This window comes from Erinaceus europaeus, chromosome 16 (assembly GCF_950295315.1).
Source record: "Erinaceus europaeus chromosome 16, mEriEur2.1, whole genome shotgun sequence".
Lineage (NCBI taxonomy): Eukaryota > Metazoa > Chordata > Mammalia > Eulipotyphla > Erinaceidae > Erinaceus > Erinaceus europaeus.
The window spans coordinates 35998752-36016517 of NC_080177.1; the positions used below are offsets into that span (position 1 = coordinate 35998752).

The window sequence follows — 17766 nt, forward strand, 5'->3', positions numbered from 1 at the left end:
ATAAATAAATAATTTAATTCAATTTTTTAAAATTTTTATTTATTGAATAGAGACAGACAAATTGAGGGGAAGGGGGAAGTAGAGGGAGGGACAGAGAGACACCTGCAGTACCGCCTCACCATTTGTGAAGCTTTCTCCCTGCAAGTGGGGACCGGGGGCTTGAACCTGGGTCCCTGGGCATTGTAACACCTGCGCTCAACCAGGTGTACCACCACCCGGTCCCAAAAAAATATTTTTGATTTTAAAGTTTAGCAGGTAAAAAATAAAGTTTAGCAGGTATGTTACATATTATTTTTAAAAAAGTATTTTCATTTATTTTAATGAGAAAGAATAGATACAGAGGGGGGAGTTGGGCGGTAGCGCAGCGGGTTAAGCGCAGGTGGCGCAAAGCACAAGGACCGGCATAAGGATCCCGGTTCGAACCCCGGCTCCCCACCTGCAGGGGCCAGTCGCTTCACAGGCGGTGAAGCAGGTCTGCAGGTGTCTATCTTTCTCTCCTCCTCTCTGTCTTCCCCTCCTCTCTCCATTTCTCTCTGTCCTATCCAACAACAACAACAATAATAACTACAACAATAAAACAACAAGGGCAACAAAAGGGAATAAATAAATAAAAATAAATATTAAAAAAATAAAAAGGATACAGAGGGATACTGAGAGAAAGAGATCAGAACACTACTCAGTTCTGGCTTATGGTGGTGCTAGGGATTGAACCTGAAATCTCAGAGCCTCAGGCTTTTAAGGTATTTGCATAACCATTATGTTATCTCCCCAGCCCATAATTTTCTTTTTTACTAACTTTTTAAAAAATATTCCCAGGAGTCGGGCGGTAGCGCAGCGGGTTAGGCGCAGATGGTGCAAAGCGCAAGGACTGGTTCGAGCCCCTGGCTCCCCCACTGCAGGGGAGTTGCTTCACAGGAGGTGAAGCAGGTCTGCAGGTGTCTATCCTTCTCTCCCCCTTTTTGTCTTCCCCTCCTTTCTCCATTTCTCTCTGTCCTATCCAATAATGATAGCATCAACAACAATAATAAAACCACAACAACGATAAAAGGAAAAGAAGGGCAACAAAAGGGAAAATAAGTATTTAAATAAATAAATAAATAAATAAATAAAAATAAAGTTGGAGCTGAGATTAAAAAAAAAAATTATTCCCGAGAGTCGGGCGGTAGCGCAGCGGGTTAAGTGCACTTGGTGCCAAGCACAAGAACCGGTGTAAGTATCCAGGTTCCCCACCTGCAGGGAAGTCGCTTCACAGGTGAAGCAGGTCTGCAGGTATCTGTCTTTCTCTCTCCCTCTCTGTCTTCCCCTCCTCTCTCCATTTCTCTCTAACAACGACAACATCAATAACAACAACAATAATAACCACAACAACAATGAAAACCAATAAGGGCAACAAAAAATAAAATTTAAAAAATATATATTTATTCCTTTTGTTGCCTTTGTTGTTTTATTGTTGTAGTTATTATTGTTGTTGGGTAGGACAGAAGTGGAGAGAGGAGGGGAAGATGGGGAGAGAAAGACACCTGCAGACCTGCTTCACTGCTTGTGAAGCAACTCTCCTGCAGGTGGGGGCCAGGGGATCAAACCGGGATCCTTAACACTGGTCCTTGCACTTTTGCCACCAGGATCCTTACACTGGTCCTTGCACTTTTGCCACCTGCGCTTTACCCGCTGCACTACCACCCAACTCCCACATATAATTTCTTTAAAATTTTGTATTATATTTATATTCCCTTTTGGTGCCCTTGTTTTTTATTGTTGTTGTAGTTATTATTGTTGTTGTTGTTGATGTTGTCATTGTTAGATAGGACAGAGAGAAATAGGGAAGGGGAGAGAGGGGGCGAGAAATATAGACACCTGCAGACCTGCTTCACCACCTGTGAAGCGACTCCCCTGCAGGTGGGGAGCCGGGCTCGAACCGGTACCCTTATGCCGGTCCTTGAGCTTTATACCACGTGCATTTAGCCCGCTGTGCTACCACTGGACTCCCCCCAAATATAATTTTCTTGAGTATTGTATGCTGCTTCACTTTTGACAGGCAGCGAGATTGAGAGCTAGGGAAAGAAACCACAGCACTCAAATTTCCTTCAATGTGATGGGGCCAGGCCCGATCCTGGGTTGTCTCTTCTTATAATAACTTAGTCAGCTAGTTGGGAATTTTGACTATTCTCAAAACACAAACAAGAGAGGGCAGAATCCACATACAATATTATTAGCAACCTAGAAATGCCTTTTGGTTTCATATCTTCAAGATGAGTGTAACACAGCCCTAGTGCTTGTAAATGTAGGCGCGCAGCTCTTACATTCTAATGAGGCAATTGTGGGGACTAGGAGATAAATGCAATAAAGCACATGCTTACCATGCATAAAAACTTCAACTGGATTTTGGCACCACACCATGAACATCACCAAAGGGAGCTCTAGTGATGCTGGAGCAAGTCTTAACACTGCCATATATCTCTGTCTTTTTTAAAATTTGTATAATTTTTATTTATAAAATGGAAATATTGACAAGACCATAGGATAACACTACAACTCCACACAGTTTCCACCACCAGAACTCCGTATCCCATCCCCTTCCCTGATAGCTTTCCTAGTCTTTATCCCTCTGGGAGTATGGACCCAAGGTCATTGTGAGATGCAGAAGGTGGAAGGTCTGGCTTCTGTAATTGCTTCGCTGCTGAACATGGGCGTTGACTGGTCTCTCCATACTCCCAGCCTGTCTCTCACTTTCCCTAGTGGGGCAGGGATCTGGGAAAGCAGGGCTCCAGGACACATTGGTGGGGTCGTCTGCTCAGAGAAGTCCACTTGGTATCATGATAGCGTCTGGAACCTGGCAGCTGAGAAAGAGTTAAGATATAAAGCAGAGGGGGTTAGGTGGTAGCACAGCAGGTTAAGCACACATGGTGCAAAGCTCAAGGACCCGCAGAAGGATCCCGGTTCAAAGCCCTGGCTCCCCACCTGCAGGGGAGTCGCTTCACAGGAAGTGAAGCAGGTCTGCAGTTATTTTTCCCTGCCCCACTCTGTTTCCCCCCCCCTCTCGATTTCTCTCTGTCCTATCCAACAACAATGACAACAATAATAGTAACAATAACACTGGTGAGTAACAAAAGGAAAAAAAAAAGATATAAAGCAGAGGGGGTTGGGTGGTAGCGCAGAGGGTTAAGGGCACATGGCACGAATCACAAGCACCTGCATAATGATCCTGGTTCCAGCGCAGGCTCCGCACCTGCAGGGGGCTCACTTCACAAGCAGAGAAGCAGGTCTGCAGGTGTTTATCTTTCTCTCCCCCTGTCTTTTCGTCCTTTTTTGATTTCTCTCTGTCCTATCCAACAATGATAGCATCAACAACAACAATAACTACAATATAACTATAATAACTACAATAATACTATAACTACACTAATGATAACCACAACGATAAAACAAGGACAACAAATGGGAAAATATTCTTTAATAATCATTTTATTTAGTAACCCTTTCTTTTTTATATATATTTTATTTATTGTCCCTTTTGTTGCCCTTGTTGTAGTTATTATTGTTGTTGTTATTGATGTCGTTGTTAGATAGGACAGAGAGAAATGGAGAGAGGAAGGGAAGACAGAGAGGGGGAGAGAAAGACAGACACCTGCAGACCTGCTTAACCGCCTGTGAAGTGACTCCCCTAAAGGTGAGGAGCCAGGGGCTCGAACCGGGATCCTTACGCTGGTCCTTACGCCATGTGCACTTAACCCGCTGCACTACCGCCCGACTCCCAGAAAATATTTTTTTAAAAATATATAAAGCAGAACAAATTTTAAAAAATTATTTATTAATGAGAAAGATAGGAGGAGAGAGAGAAAGAACTAGACATCTTTCTGGTACATGTGCTGCCGGGGATCAAACTCAAGACCTCATGCTTGAGAGTCCGATGCTTTATCCACTGCGTCACCTCCAAGACCACCAGAACAAATTTTTAAGTATCCCTCTTTTTTTTTTTTTAATTTTTATAGTTATTTATTTTCTCTTTTGTTGCCCCCTTTTTTATTGTTGTAGTTATTATTGTTGTTGTTGTTGATGTCGTTGTTGTTAGGATAGAGAGAAATGGAGCAAGGGGAAGACGGGGAGAGAAAGACAGACACCTGCAGACCTGCTTCACTGCCTGTGGAGCCACTCCCCTGCAGGTTGGGAGCCGTGGGCTGTAACCGGGATCCTTATACTGGTCCTTGTGCTTTTCACTACGTTGCACTTAACCTGTTGCACTACCGCCTGACTCCCTCTCTCTATCTTTCTAAGCATGGGGAACTAATCAGTGGTCTGGCAGGTGACTTCTCAAACATGAGGTTCAGTTCCTGGCAGCACATGTACCAGAGTGTTGTCTGGTTCTTTCTCTCTCTCACCTCCTATCTTTTCTATTATTATTATTATTATTATTATTTTAAACCATAGCACTGCTTAGCTCTGGCATATGGTAGTGCAGGGCACTGAACCTGGGACTTTGGATCCTCAGACATGAGAGTTTCTTTGCACAACCATTAAGGCTAAATAAATAAAATCTGAGAGAGAGAGAATTGAACAATGGGCCTGGGGGATCGCTATATGATCTGTGAAGCAGGCCTGCAGGTGTTTTCTCTCATTCTCTCTTCCCCTCCCCTCTCAGTTTCGCTCTGTCCTATCCAATAAAACGGCCTGCAGGAACCCCAGTGATAACCCTGGAGGCAAAAAAAAAGAGAGAGAGAGAGAGATTGAAAATTGATCAAGCAAGCGAGGCCACTAGATGTTATTATTGTACATGAGGTGAGCTCCTTAGTTCTTTCCCTGGTGCTACATTAAAACATAAATAAAATAAAAACACTCAGCCTTCCATCATTTACCTTCCCTCAGTTCGTAGTATCCTGTAAACAGTCACAGGGAAATTATGGAGACTAGGTGAGTGTTCAGGTTAAAGGAAAAAGTGATATGAAAAAACAGAATTGCTACAGCACAGAAAATTAAGCAACATGCTTAATTTGAAATGGACACAGGCATGTAGAGTGGGGAAAAAAAAGTATCTGGTCCAGCAGGTGGTACAATATTAGATTAGATTCTCAAACATGAGTTTTAGATTCTCAAACATGAGTATTAGATTCTCAAACATGAGTTTCTGTGTTCAACCTCTTGCACTGTTTATGCCAAAGTGATGCTCTGGTTCATTCTCTCAATAAATAAATCAAATTTGATTTTTTTTCAAGTTTTTGTGATAAAGGTAGCTTTTCTCCCCACTCCAACCCCCAAATATAGACACCACTCTAATTTGGTGATTTTTCAAGTAGACATTAGTAGTTATACTGAAAAACAAAGTTGATTGCTGATAGTTCTTTTGGTGAAACAGATTTATTGAGCTATTGATATTTAATAAATTGAATATGCACAGTTTGATAGGTCTTGACATCTATAAAACCATCACCAACAACAAATAATCATATACATAAAACCCTTCTGTTCTTCCTCCCCCATATTCCCCACCATCCCTTTTTTCCATCACTAGCTTAGTTTCTATCTTCTAGAATTATATACATGGAATCAGTTATTTTGTCTTATCTGACCTCTTTCACTCAGAGAAATCATTTTGAGATTAATCCGTGTTGTTTTATCACTAGTCCACATACAAATTTACTTTATAGGGCCAGGTAGTAGCACATTCAGTTGAGCACACAAGGAGAACCTGGGTTCAAGGCCCAGTTCCCCACCAGCAGGGAGAAGCTTCATGAGTGGTGAAACAGTGCCACAGGTGTCTCTCTCCCTTTCATTTGTTTACTTAAATAAATCAAATCACTTGGGGGCTGCGCAGAGGGTTAAGTGCACATGGTGTAAAGATCCCAGTTCCCTATCTGCAGGGAGGTCACTTCTTCACAAGTGGTGAAGCAGGTCTGCAGGTGGCTATCTTTCCTCCTGTCTTACCCTCCTCTCTCCATTTCTCTGTCTTACCCAACTACAACATCTATAACAACAATAACAATAACGACCACAACAAGGGCAACAAAATGAGAAAAATAGCCTCCAGGAGCAGAGGATTCATAGTGCTAGCACCAGCCCCAATGATAACCATGGAGGCAAAAAAAAAGAGAAATCAAATCACTTAAGAGCTAGGGCTGGGGAGATAGCATAATGTTTATGCAAAAAGTCTTTCATGCCAGAGGTACTAAAGATTCATTCAATCCCCAGTACCGTTATCCAGAGCTAAGTAAGCAGTGCTCTGGTAAAGCCAAGCAAATGAACTCTAAAACCACTTTAGGGCTTCCCAGACACAGTCATCCTTGGAAACTATGAAAAGCTTAAGCAATTTTTTTAATAAAAAATTTATTTATTTTATTTTTGAGAAAGATTCAGAGAGAGACACAGAGAGAAACACCAGAGCACTGCTCAGCTCTGGCTTATGGTGGTGCAGGGAATTGAACCTGGGAGTTAGGAGCCTCAGGCATGAGAGTCTGTTTGCATAACCATTATGCTATCTCCCCTGCCCCATTTTTTTTAAAGGTAGAGACAGAGGCAGGAAGAGAGTGAGAGAGAGATAAAGAGACCAGAGCATCAACGCTTCCTTCAAAGTGGTGAGGGATCAGGCTTGAACCTGGGTCACACACAGGCAAAGCAGCACACAGGAGCTACTTCACCTACCCAATTTGTTATCTTTCTTCAGAGATCAAGAAAAGATCTTCTGAAGGATCATAGTCTTGGAATACAGAAGAAAAGAAACTAGTAAGATTTACAGATTAAAAAAACAGGAAAACTGTTAAATTTCAAATATACATTATTTTAAAAATTATATTTTACGTGGCACAAAGCGCAAGGACCGGAGTAAGGATCCTGTTTCGAGCCCCCGGCTCCCCACCTGCAGGGGAGTCGCTTCATAAGTGGTGAAGCAGGTCTGCAGGTGTCTGTCTTTCTCTCCCTCTCTCTGTCTTTCCTCTCTCCATTTCTCTCTGTCCTATCCAACAATGACGACATCAATAACAACAATAGCTACAACAATAAAACAAGGGCAACAAAAGGGAATAAATAAATTTTAAAAAATTATATTTTATTGAAAAGAGACAAAGAAAACCCTAGAGGGAAAGGGGAGGTGGAGACACCTGTACCAGTGTTTCACTACTCATAAAGCTTTCCCCTGCAGGTGGGAACCGGGGGCTTGAACCCAGGTCCTTGTGCATATGTACTCAACCAGGTGCACTACCCTACCCCCAACCCCAGATATACATTACTAGCAGAAGAAAACTGTATCTGCCTTTTTGAAATTCAAATTTAACTGGGTGGTAGTTAGGAACTATCTCAAATGGTAGAGTGCAGGTTTGGATGCTTGAGGCTCCTGGTTCAATCCCCAGTGCTGCATGTGTAGCAGTGGCTTTGTCTTCCCTCTCCTTCCTTTCTCATATGGAACTATTGCATACAACCTTAATACAATAAATCTTGAAAAAAAATGTAAGTGGGTGTCCTGTATTTTTATTTGCTAAATCAAGCAATCCCAACCTGATGAGACTCTTCAAATTGTCTTACTAAAAGTAGTTTAGCCTTGCAAAGAAATTCAATTACTTGTATGGAATAGTCATTTATTATATTTACATGTAACTTGTTTAGTTTTTTTACAATAGGACTTTCCAAAAATGAGTTTTGTATGATATATTTTTCAAAATGAAGATAGCTTCATTTTCTTTTTTCATTTTTTTTTTTTAAAGATTTTACTTATTTACTAGTGAGAAAGATCAGAAGAGAAAGAACCAGACATCATTCTGGTACATATGCTGCTAGGACCTCACACTTGAGAGTCCAATGGTTTATCTACTGCACCATCTCCTGGAACACCCTTCATATATGTATATTTTTTTCTTCCAGGGTTATCATTGGGGCTCAGTGACTGCACTATGAATCCACAGGTCCTGGAGGCCATTCCCCCCCCAATTTTGTTGCCCTTGTTGTTATTGCTGGATAGGACAGTGAGAAATCGAGAGGAGGGGAAGACAGCGAAGGGGAAAGACACCTGCAGATCTGCTTCACCGCTTGTAAAGCGACCCCCTACCCCTGCAGGTGAGGAGCCAGGGGCTCGAAATGGGATCCTTACAGCAGTCCTTGAGCTTCACGTCATGTGCACTTAACCTTGTGTGCTACCACCAGGCCCCTTGCAATTGTTTCTACAACAATAAAACAACAAGGGCAACTAAAAAGGGAATAAATAAAAAAAACAAGGAAAGAAAAAATCTGGTCCAGAGGTGGCACAGTGATAAAGCTTTGGACTCTAAAGCATGAGGTCCTGAGTTCGATTCCCCGACAATTCATGTGCCTGTAATGTCTAGTTCTTTCTCTCTCCTATCTTCTCAATAAATAAATATTTTTAAAAAAATCTAGGGCGGGGGACACAGCATAATAGTTATGCAAACAGACTCTCATGTCTGAGGCTCCTAAGTGTCAGGTTCAATCCCCCGCACCACCATAAGACAGAGCTGAGCAGTGCTCTGGTGTTTCTCTCTCTGTGTCTCTCTGCATCTCTCACAAAAATTAAATAAAATTTCAAAAAAAAGTTTTTTGTGGTCCGGGAGGTGGCATAGTGGATAAAGCATCAGACTCTCAAGCATGAGGTCCCGAGTTCAGTCCCCAGCAGCACATTTACCAGGGTGATACCTGGTTCTTTCTCTTTCATCCTATGTTTCTCATTAATAAGTAAATATTTGAAAAAATAGTGATTTATTTAAAAAAAAAATCTGGGGAGTCAGGTGGTAGTGCAGCGGGTTAAGCGCATGTGGTGTGAAGCACAAGGACCAAGTATAAGGATCGTGGTTCGAGCCCCAGCTCCCCACCTGCAGGGGATTCACTTCACACTTTCTCTCTCATCTTCCTCTTCTCTCTCGATTTCACTCTGTCCTATCTAACAATGACGACATCAATAACAACAACAATAATAACTACAACAATAAAAAACAAGGGCAGCAAAAGGGAAAATAAATTTTTAAAAAATCTGTATGTTACCACATGAAAGTAATGAAAGAGGGACGAAGAAGGTATGTCATTGGTTTTTTGTTTGTTTTAATATTTATTCCCTTTTGTTGCCCTTGTTTTTATTGTTGTAGTTATTATTGCTGTTGTTATTGATGTCGTTGTTGTTGGATAGGACAGAGAGAAATGGAGAGAGGAGGGGGAGACAGAGGGAGAGAGATAAACACCTGCAGACCCGCTTCACTGCCTGTGAAGAGACTCCCCTGCATGTGGGGAGCTGGGGGATAGAACCGGGATCCTCGCACCGGTCCTTGAGCTTTGCGCCATGTGCTCTTAACCCGCTGCACTACCGCCCAACTCCCAAGTCATTGGTTTAAGACTATTTTAAGTTTATGTGCTTCAGCAGGTGGCACAGTGAATAAAGTACTGGACTCTTTGATCATGGAGTTCAATGGCCACAATTAGAATGATTATCTCAGAGATGAAGGATAGTATAATGATTTTGTGAAAAGGCTTACACCTGAGGCTCTCTGATATTTCAGGTTCAATCTCCAGCACCACCATAAGCCAAAGCTGAGCAGTCCTCTTCTCTCTATATTCTTTTTCTGGATAGAAACAGAGAAACTGAGAGGGAAGGGGGGAGATAGGGAAAGGGAATAAGAAAGACCTGCAGTACTACTTCACAGCCTGTGAAGTGTTTCCCTTGCGGGTGGGGTCCTTGTTCATTTTAACATCTATGCTCTAACAGGCGAGCCACCACCCAACCCCTTCTCTCTGTATCTTTCTATATCTCTCTTACTAAAATGAAAGGAAGAAACAGTGGCGCTCCAGTTCTTTCTCATAAACAAAGACATCTTTAAAACAATGTTTTAAATTGAAGATTAGACTGTTAAATCTACTATGTACTTGTCAAATGATTTTTTAACATGATTACTTTGTGACAAGAACTCCAAAGACTTCTTTTAAATATTTGGTTTTGTAGCTAGGATCACTCAAAAACTAACCAACCAACCAACCAACCAGAAATAACTATAAACCAAACAAACCTTTTCTCAAATTAAGTCAACAATTTTTGACCATCTTACTATGTGGATAAGGCATTTTAGAAATACACCTGTGAGGGAGTCAGGCAGTAGCGCAGCGGGTTAAAGCGCAGTTGGCGCAAAGCACAAGGACCGGCTTAAGGATCCCGGTTTGAACCCCTGGCTCCCCACCTGCAGGGGAGTCGCTTCACAGGTGGTGAAGCAGGTCTGCAGGTGTCTGTTTTTCTCTCCCCCTCTCTGTCTTCCCCTCCTCTCTCCATTTCTCTCTGTCCTATCCAATAATGATGACCTCACTAACAACAATATCTACAACAATAAAACAAGGGCAACAAAAGAGAGTAAATAAATATAAAAAAAAATTAAAAAGAAATACACCTGTGACTAAGAAGGACATAAGCAACTAAACAACTAGTAGGGTAGAAAGATCACATAAGTACGTATGAATGCAAGATGTCAAGTACAACAATAAAGATTGCAAGCGTTCTCAGAGGATAATATCCTGTTGGTGACCATTAATGGGTTAAAGCTTTATGGAAAAGTGACTTTGGAAATAGCTCTCTTGATTTGGCCTCTGCTTCTCCTATTGCACATTCCCTGATTATCTGGTTCACCAACACCAGCTTCTTCCCCATGTGTATAGAACACTTTTTTCTCCACATCTTTCTCCCTGAATTTATTCACTTCATACCCCTCACTGGAGTGCAGTTTTGCTGCTGTTGTTTTTTTTAAATTTTTATATTTACTTATTCCCTTTTGTTGTCCTTGTTGTTTTATTGTTGTAGTTATTATTGATGTCATCGTTGTTGGATAGGACAGAGAAAAATGGAGAGAGGAGGGGAAGACAGAGAGGGGGAGAGAAAGATAGATACCTGCAGACCTCCTTCACCGCCTGTGAAGCGACTCCCCTGCAGGTGGGGAGCCGGGGGCTCAAACCGGGATCCTTATGCCGGTCCTTGTGCTTTGTGCCACCTGCGCTTAACCCGCTGCGCTACCGCCCGACTCCCTTTGCTGTTGTTTTATTTTGCAGTCTTCCCAAGACCACCTCTGCTTTCATATTAGTTGGGCACAATTTTAATTGCTTATTACACCTGCAGTTAAGAAGTACACAGGTTTGGGAAAAATAGTGAAGTGGTGCATAAGATTTTTAATTTATCTTTTTGCCTCCGGGGTTATCACTGGGGCTTGGTGCCTGCACAACAAATCCACTGCTCCTAGAGTCTATTTTTTCCCCTACTGTTGCCCTTGTTGTTTACCACTGTTATTATTATTATTGTTGGATAGGAAGAGAGAAATCTAGAAAGGAGGGAAGGAGGGAAAGAGAGACACTGGCAGACCTGTTTCACCACTTGTGAAGAGATCCCCCAAACCCCCGCAGGTGGGGAGCTGGGGGCTCGAACCAGTATCCTTATGTCGATTCTTGTAGTTCACATCACGTGCACTTAACCCGCTGTGTTACTACTGCCCAGCCCCCCCATAAGATTTTCATACCTAAGGACCCAAAGGTTGTAGGTTCAGTCCCCAGTACCCCTAGATACCAAAATTGAGCAGTGCTCTGGTCAGTTTTTCTCATGAATATAAAGATGTGTTAACTGGGGCTGGCAAAATAGCTTCACTTAGAGAGTGTGCTGCTTTGCCATGTACACAAACTCAAATTCAAGCCTGGTTTCCACCACCGTGGAAGCTCCAGTACTATGGTCTCCACCTCTCTTTTTCTTCCTGCCAGTCTCTGTCTTAAAAAAAAAAAAAAAGCCCCACCTGCAGGGGAGTCGCTTCACAGGCGGTGAAGCAGGTCTGCAGGTGTCTATCTTTCTCTCCCCCTATCTGTTTTCCCTCCTCTCTCTATTTCTCTGCCCTATCTAACAACAACATCAATAGCAACAATAACTATAATAAAACAAGGGCAACAAAAGGAAATAAATAAATATAGAGACTTCCGGAGGCGGAGCTACAAGAAGCAGCAGATCGCTTTCTCTCCTCTCCTCTCCCGGATCAACAAGGAATACCAAAGGAGACCACCTGGTACCGAAACAAGACAGGACTAGAATGACCACAGGAACCCAGTAAATCACCGGTGAGTACAACACTTGTGGCTGTTGACAGAGAAGAGAGAGGAGCGTAAGGAGAGATTAAGTGACTGCTAACAGTCCAGCAGTTTATCAGTTGAGACTCCACCTCCAGTCTGCTCCACCAACAAGGGGACAGCTGAAGGGAGGAAAGGACTCCCCAGAGACTCACCAAGTGCAACTCTTGAGTCTCCATTGCTACTGCCCTCAGAATCTGGAGCAGCGACAGGGAGGGACACCAGGGGACAGAGATCTAACCAGGAAACTCAGGAGAAGACCTATACCTCAGTGGCATAGCTGAGGGGCTGTGAAAGTCTCTTTGCATAACCACTGGATTATCTCTGCCACACCCTGCTTTATCTCTTGGTCAGGAGTGAGTGATTATTGATAGTTTAAAAGCCCTCAGGATCCCATAGTCTACAGGGAAGGAAAAAAAAAAAAAGGCTTTTAAACCACTGAGCTCCAACTCAGGGATTAAAATACTATTGAAAAAACTGTTAACTTCCACCACTGTGAACCCTTTAATTAACTTACTTAGACACAAGTCAATCCAGGCAATAGTGAATGCTCAATAAGAAAGGCTTTCAGCCAAGAATACTATATCCTACTAGACTGTCATTCAGACTAGATGGAGGCATCAAAACCTTCTCAGACAAGCAACAGTTGAAGGATTCAACCATCACCAAGCCTGCCCTGAAAGAAGTTCTGAAAGGTCTCCTATAAACAACCGGACCACCACAAATAGGACATATATCAAAACACTCTAAAACTCTACAAGAATGGCGTTAAAATATCTTCAATCTTTGATATCAATAAATGTCAATGGCCTGAATTCACCTATTAAAAGACACAGAGAAATGCAAATAAAGACAACAATGAGATAATCACTTCACTCCTGTGAGAATGTCATACATCAGAAAAGGTAACAGCAGCAAATGCTGGAGAGGGTGTGGGGTCAAAGGAACCCTCCTACACTGCTGGTGGAAATGTCAATTGGTCCAACCTCTGTGGAGAACAGTCTGGAGAACTCTCAGAAGGCTAGAAATGGACCTACCCTATGACCCTGCAATTCCTCTCCTGGGGATAGATCCTAAGGAGCCCAACACATCCATCCAAAAAGATCTGTGTACACATATGTTCTTGGCAGCACAATCTTTAATAGCCAAAACCTGGAAGCAACCCAGGTGTCCAACAACAGATGAGTGGCTGAGCAAGTTGTGGTATCTATACACAATGGAATACTACTCAGCTGTAAAAGATGGTGACTTCACCGTTTTCAGCCGATCTTGGATGGACCTTGAAAAATTCATGTTATGTGAAATAAGTCAGAAACAGAAGGATGAATATGGGATGATCTCACTCTCAGGCAGAAGTTGAAAAACAAGATCAGAAAAGAAAACACAAGTAGAACCTGAACTGGAATTGGCATATCGCACCAAAGTAAAAGACTGTGGGGTGGGTGGGTGGGAAGAATACAGGTCCAAGAAGGATTCAGAGGACCTAGTGGAGGTTGTATTGTTATATTGGAAACTGGGGAATGTTATGCATGTACAAACTTGTACTTACTGTTGAATGTAAAACATTAATTCCCCATTAAAGAAATAAATTTAAAAAAATAAATATAAAAATTTGATACTTTGAAAAAAAAAAGTTTTTAAAAAAATGTGGGAGTCGGGCAGTAGTGCAGCATGTTAAGCGCAGGTGGTGCAACGCACAAGGACCAGCATAAGGTTCCTGGTTCGTGCCCCTGGCTCCCCACCTGCAGGGGAGTCGCTTTACAGGTGGTGTAGCATGTCTGCAGGTGTCTATCTTTCTCTCCTCCTGTCTTCCCCTCCTCTCTCCATTTCTCTCTGTCCTATCCAACAACAACGACAGCAGTCATAACCACAACAAAAACAACAAGGGCAACAAATGGGAATAAATAATAAATAAATGTTAAAAAATGTGAAAGTGGGGGGCTAACTGTTCATTATTAACTGTCTAATTGTTGTATGTCCCATGAAAACTGAGTCCTTTTTGGTCATACTTATTATTGTATCTCCTAGGCCTTAGCACAATACCTGGCACACACAACACAAGTTGTTGGTGGATAAATTTTGGTAATAGTTTTTGTATGGGGCTGATAGCTCACTTACGAAACTTATGTTTAAAAGTGATTTATGTGACTTAGCAAATAACTTAATCCATACAAAATTTAAAGACATTTCAGTGACATAGTATGTATGTTTTAAGCACAAACATCTTTTTTAGTAAGGCACAGGAAAACAAAATTTAACACAAATAGCAATAGAAGGGGGGTGGATGGTGGTGCACCTGGTTAAGTGCACGTTATAATGCGCAAGGAGCCAGGTTCAAGCCCCCCATCCCCACCTGCAGGAGGAAAACTTTGAGTGGTGAAGCAGTGTTGCAGATCTCTCTCTTCCTCCCTACCACCCCCTTCCCTCTTGATTTCTGGCTGTCTCTACCCCAATAAATAAATAAAGATAACTATTTAAGAACTATTTAACTATAATAATTAACTATATTAAGAACTATTTACAGTTTAGTTAAGTGGTCTGGGAGATTATGGAGTGGATGAAGCACTAGACTTTCATGCGTAAGGTCCTGAGTTCAATGTGTCCCTGGCAGTGTGTGTACCAGAGTGATGTCTGGTTGTTTCTTTCTCCCTCCTATCTAAATAAATACAATCTTTATAAAAAATAAAGTTTAGTTAAACCCAAAATAAGCCGTTTCATTTTAAAAGCCACCTGCAGGGGGGAGGCTTCAAAATTGGTGTCTCTCTCTCCTCTCAATTTCTCCTATCAAATAAAAATAACAAAATTTAAAAAATAATAAAATCTACTCAGTATTCATATCATGTGACAAGTGTTTCCAGGCCCCAAATTAAGGGATTTTAACAGTGTCCATAAATCTATTCAGTGAATATGTAATTTCGCTCTCTGTCGCAAGGTCCCAAATACTCTATTACCAGATTTAAATTGACCAGAAAGGAGAGTATTCAAACAGATAACTAGTCATCTCAGTTTACTGAGTTGTGACTGAAAGAAATAATTAAATATCCAATGTATCTCACGTTACCTCCCACTGGATTAAAATAAAACACTTCATTTTAGTAAAAATACTTTATTGTAAGGACTGAAGAAATATTGAATATGCTTTGTTTTATGAAATCTGATTTTTCCAACTGTATTCCTGGCACTAAGGGGGAAAAAAGTCACTTAAATGAAAACTAAAAATAGCCTATGTTTAAAACATGGCCTTTATTAATACTGCCCACTGAGCTCCATTCTTATTTTACATTGAAATACTGCTTTGCAAAGAAAAGACAGGAAAGTGCATTTTATAAGATTTACTTTTTTGTTTTTAATTCTTTGCGAAAATGGAATCTGAGTCACAAGTTCACAATGTGGTAAATGAAATGAAATTTTTAAAAAAAGCAATGATTTTAATAATGCTATGCCATCACTAGTGTTTAGCTCTGACTTTGTTCTTATAAATCAGATCCTGATACACAGTCGAGAGCATCTAGGTTATTATTCTACAGCATATTAAACACAGAAAAGGAGGTTAAAAAAAAGATCTTCAATGTACAAACATGAATTTAAAAACTGATTAAAAAAATCATTTTTACATAATGTATATGGAAAAATTGCTTTAAATACATGATTTTGGATTTATTTACAAAATGCATCAGTCTGTGGAACAATTCACAGACAAAGAAGCATACATAGTTGTTTTATTTGTTGCATCTCAACTTTGGGAGATATAAATTTATTCGGCAGTATAGCAAACATAAAAACTGTGACAAAAATATCCTAAGGGCAACCAAATTTTTGATCTTTAAAACAGTTTAAGTACTAGGACTGCCAAAGTTTCTAAATGAGGACATTTAATGATCCAGATGCCCATTTATAGTTCTATACTGTTTGAAAGACTGATATAGACTCCCGTCAGTACAGGCCAAGCTGCTGGGTGCAACCACCTGTCAAAGGAACAGCTGAGAGCTACTGTCATCCAAAGAGTAAATTAACCTAGAATTCTTTTTTTCAATTTTATTAATATTTTAAAAAATACATAAAAATACAACATCCAATGTCTGAATAAATATATTTAACAAGTTGCAAGATAATACCTTATTTTACACAAAAATTTCAGCTTTAGAAATCTTGTTAAATAACTTCATTGTTGTTATATATTTCATTTTTGTCTTTTTGTAACAAAATAAAAACTCTGAAATTACATAGAAAAAAGACAAAATATTTTTGTCAAGGGATAAGATAGTCCACTGAAAACTTATTCACAATTCCACTGTAAACATTAATAAACATTAAAATATTTGCATAATTGTGTGCTCAAAAATCCTATAAAAAGTGGAAGACTTATTACAACTGTAGTTTTCAGTCAACTACACTTCCTTTCACAATTTATTTTGTCCCATTTACATCTTTAAGCCTGGGCACACTGCTGAACATATACTTTGGCAGTTCTAAATAGCAAGTGCTTCCACAAAAATAAAAATTAAAAAAAAAAAAAACCACCAAAAATTAAACCCCCTACTCACCAAGTGTTTAAATACATCTTAGTGAAAGTGCAGCAGTAACTATTCAGCTGTATTATTTTGATGTTTGTTATGTGCACTTGCTTGTCTATGATTTCTATAATACCTGAAAGCTTTATTATACAAATACAAATTTGCTAAGTGCCCTTTTTCTAGCTTCACAAAAAAAAAAAAAAAAGGAAAAAAAATTCAGTTGGAAAAATTATTACAAATATGGCAGGCTGCCAAACCTTCGATTATTAATCAGCTCATTTTTTTTCTTTTGCAACAGAAAAAAAAAAAAAAAGAGAGAGAGAGAGAAGAAAAAGAAGAAGGAGAAGGAGGAAATAGATGCAATCCAGCCTGGAAACATAGACAGGATATACTTAGCAATGTCAAGCCAGTTGAGTGCTTTTCTGTGGTTCTATTTCAGGGTTCAGGGGTTGATGTCCATGGCAGCAAATTGCTGGGGAGGCAGAGAAAATGTTTATCACCTGCATTCTACAGCAAGTACATTTTGTGGGGGAGAGGATGATGAAGGACTCATTCCAGTGTCTGACGAAGCAGATGACATGGAGGCTCCTGCATGAGACACTATGGGATCAAAACAACTGCATTAGATTAAAAAAGCAAACAAAAACTCCACATTTAAAAAATCTACACAAAAATACTTACCCATTAGCAAATTATATAGTATATTTCTGTCTTCCTTCCCTTCTGTGCCACATCATCCTGGCCATAAATTATATATTTTTCTTTCTTACCAGATCACTGCCTAGCTCTGGCTTATGGTGGTAAGGGAGGCTGAACCTGGGACTTCAGAGCCTCAGGCATGAGAGTCTCTTTGCATAACATTATACTATCTACCCCCACCCTAAATTAAATGTCTTAACATGTGTTCACTTCAATGAAAATAACCTTAAAAGGTACATGAAGGAATAAGACAAGGCAGAAAAACCTTGTTTGGTTCAACTGAGCTGAATAAGTCTTTGGTCAGTTAAGTAACAACAATTTTTTAAAAACAGTAAACTGTATGGGCTAAAGAGATATGTACTTTATTTATTTATTTATTTATTTATTCTAATTTGTTGCCCTTGCCTTATTGTTGTAATTGATGTTGTTGTCGTTGCTGGATAGGACAGAGAGAAATGGAGAGAGGAGGGGAAGACAGAGAGGGGGAGAGAAG

At 40.5% G+C, this 17766-nt stretch overlaps 1 protein-coding gene and 1 long non-coding RNA gene across 3 annotated transcripts in view; one reads left to right on the forward strand and one right to left on the reverse strand.

The window, feature by feature from the left end:
* LOC132533438 (uncharacterized) overlaps positions 1–17766 on the forward strand; it is a 69326-nt gene that overhangs the window by 1565 nt on the left and 49995 nt on the right. The gene's annotated exons all lie outside the window — the stretch shown is intronic.
* Positions 15285–17766, reverse strand: part of ARID4A (AT-rich interaction domain 4A) — an 80679-nt gene continuing 78197 nt past the window's right edge. For both annotated transcript variants that reach the window (XM_007519278.3, XM_060174910.1), the window contains exon 24: positions 15285–17174. In XM_007519278.3, coding sequence (XP_007519340.1) covers positions 17071–17174 — 104 coding nt within the window. In that variant the 3' untranslated portion in view covers positions 15285–17070. The remainder of the gene's footprint in view (positions 17175–17766) is intronic.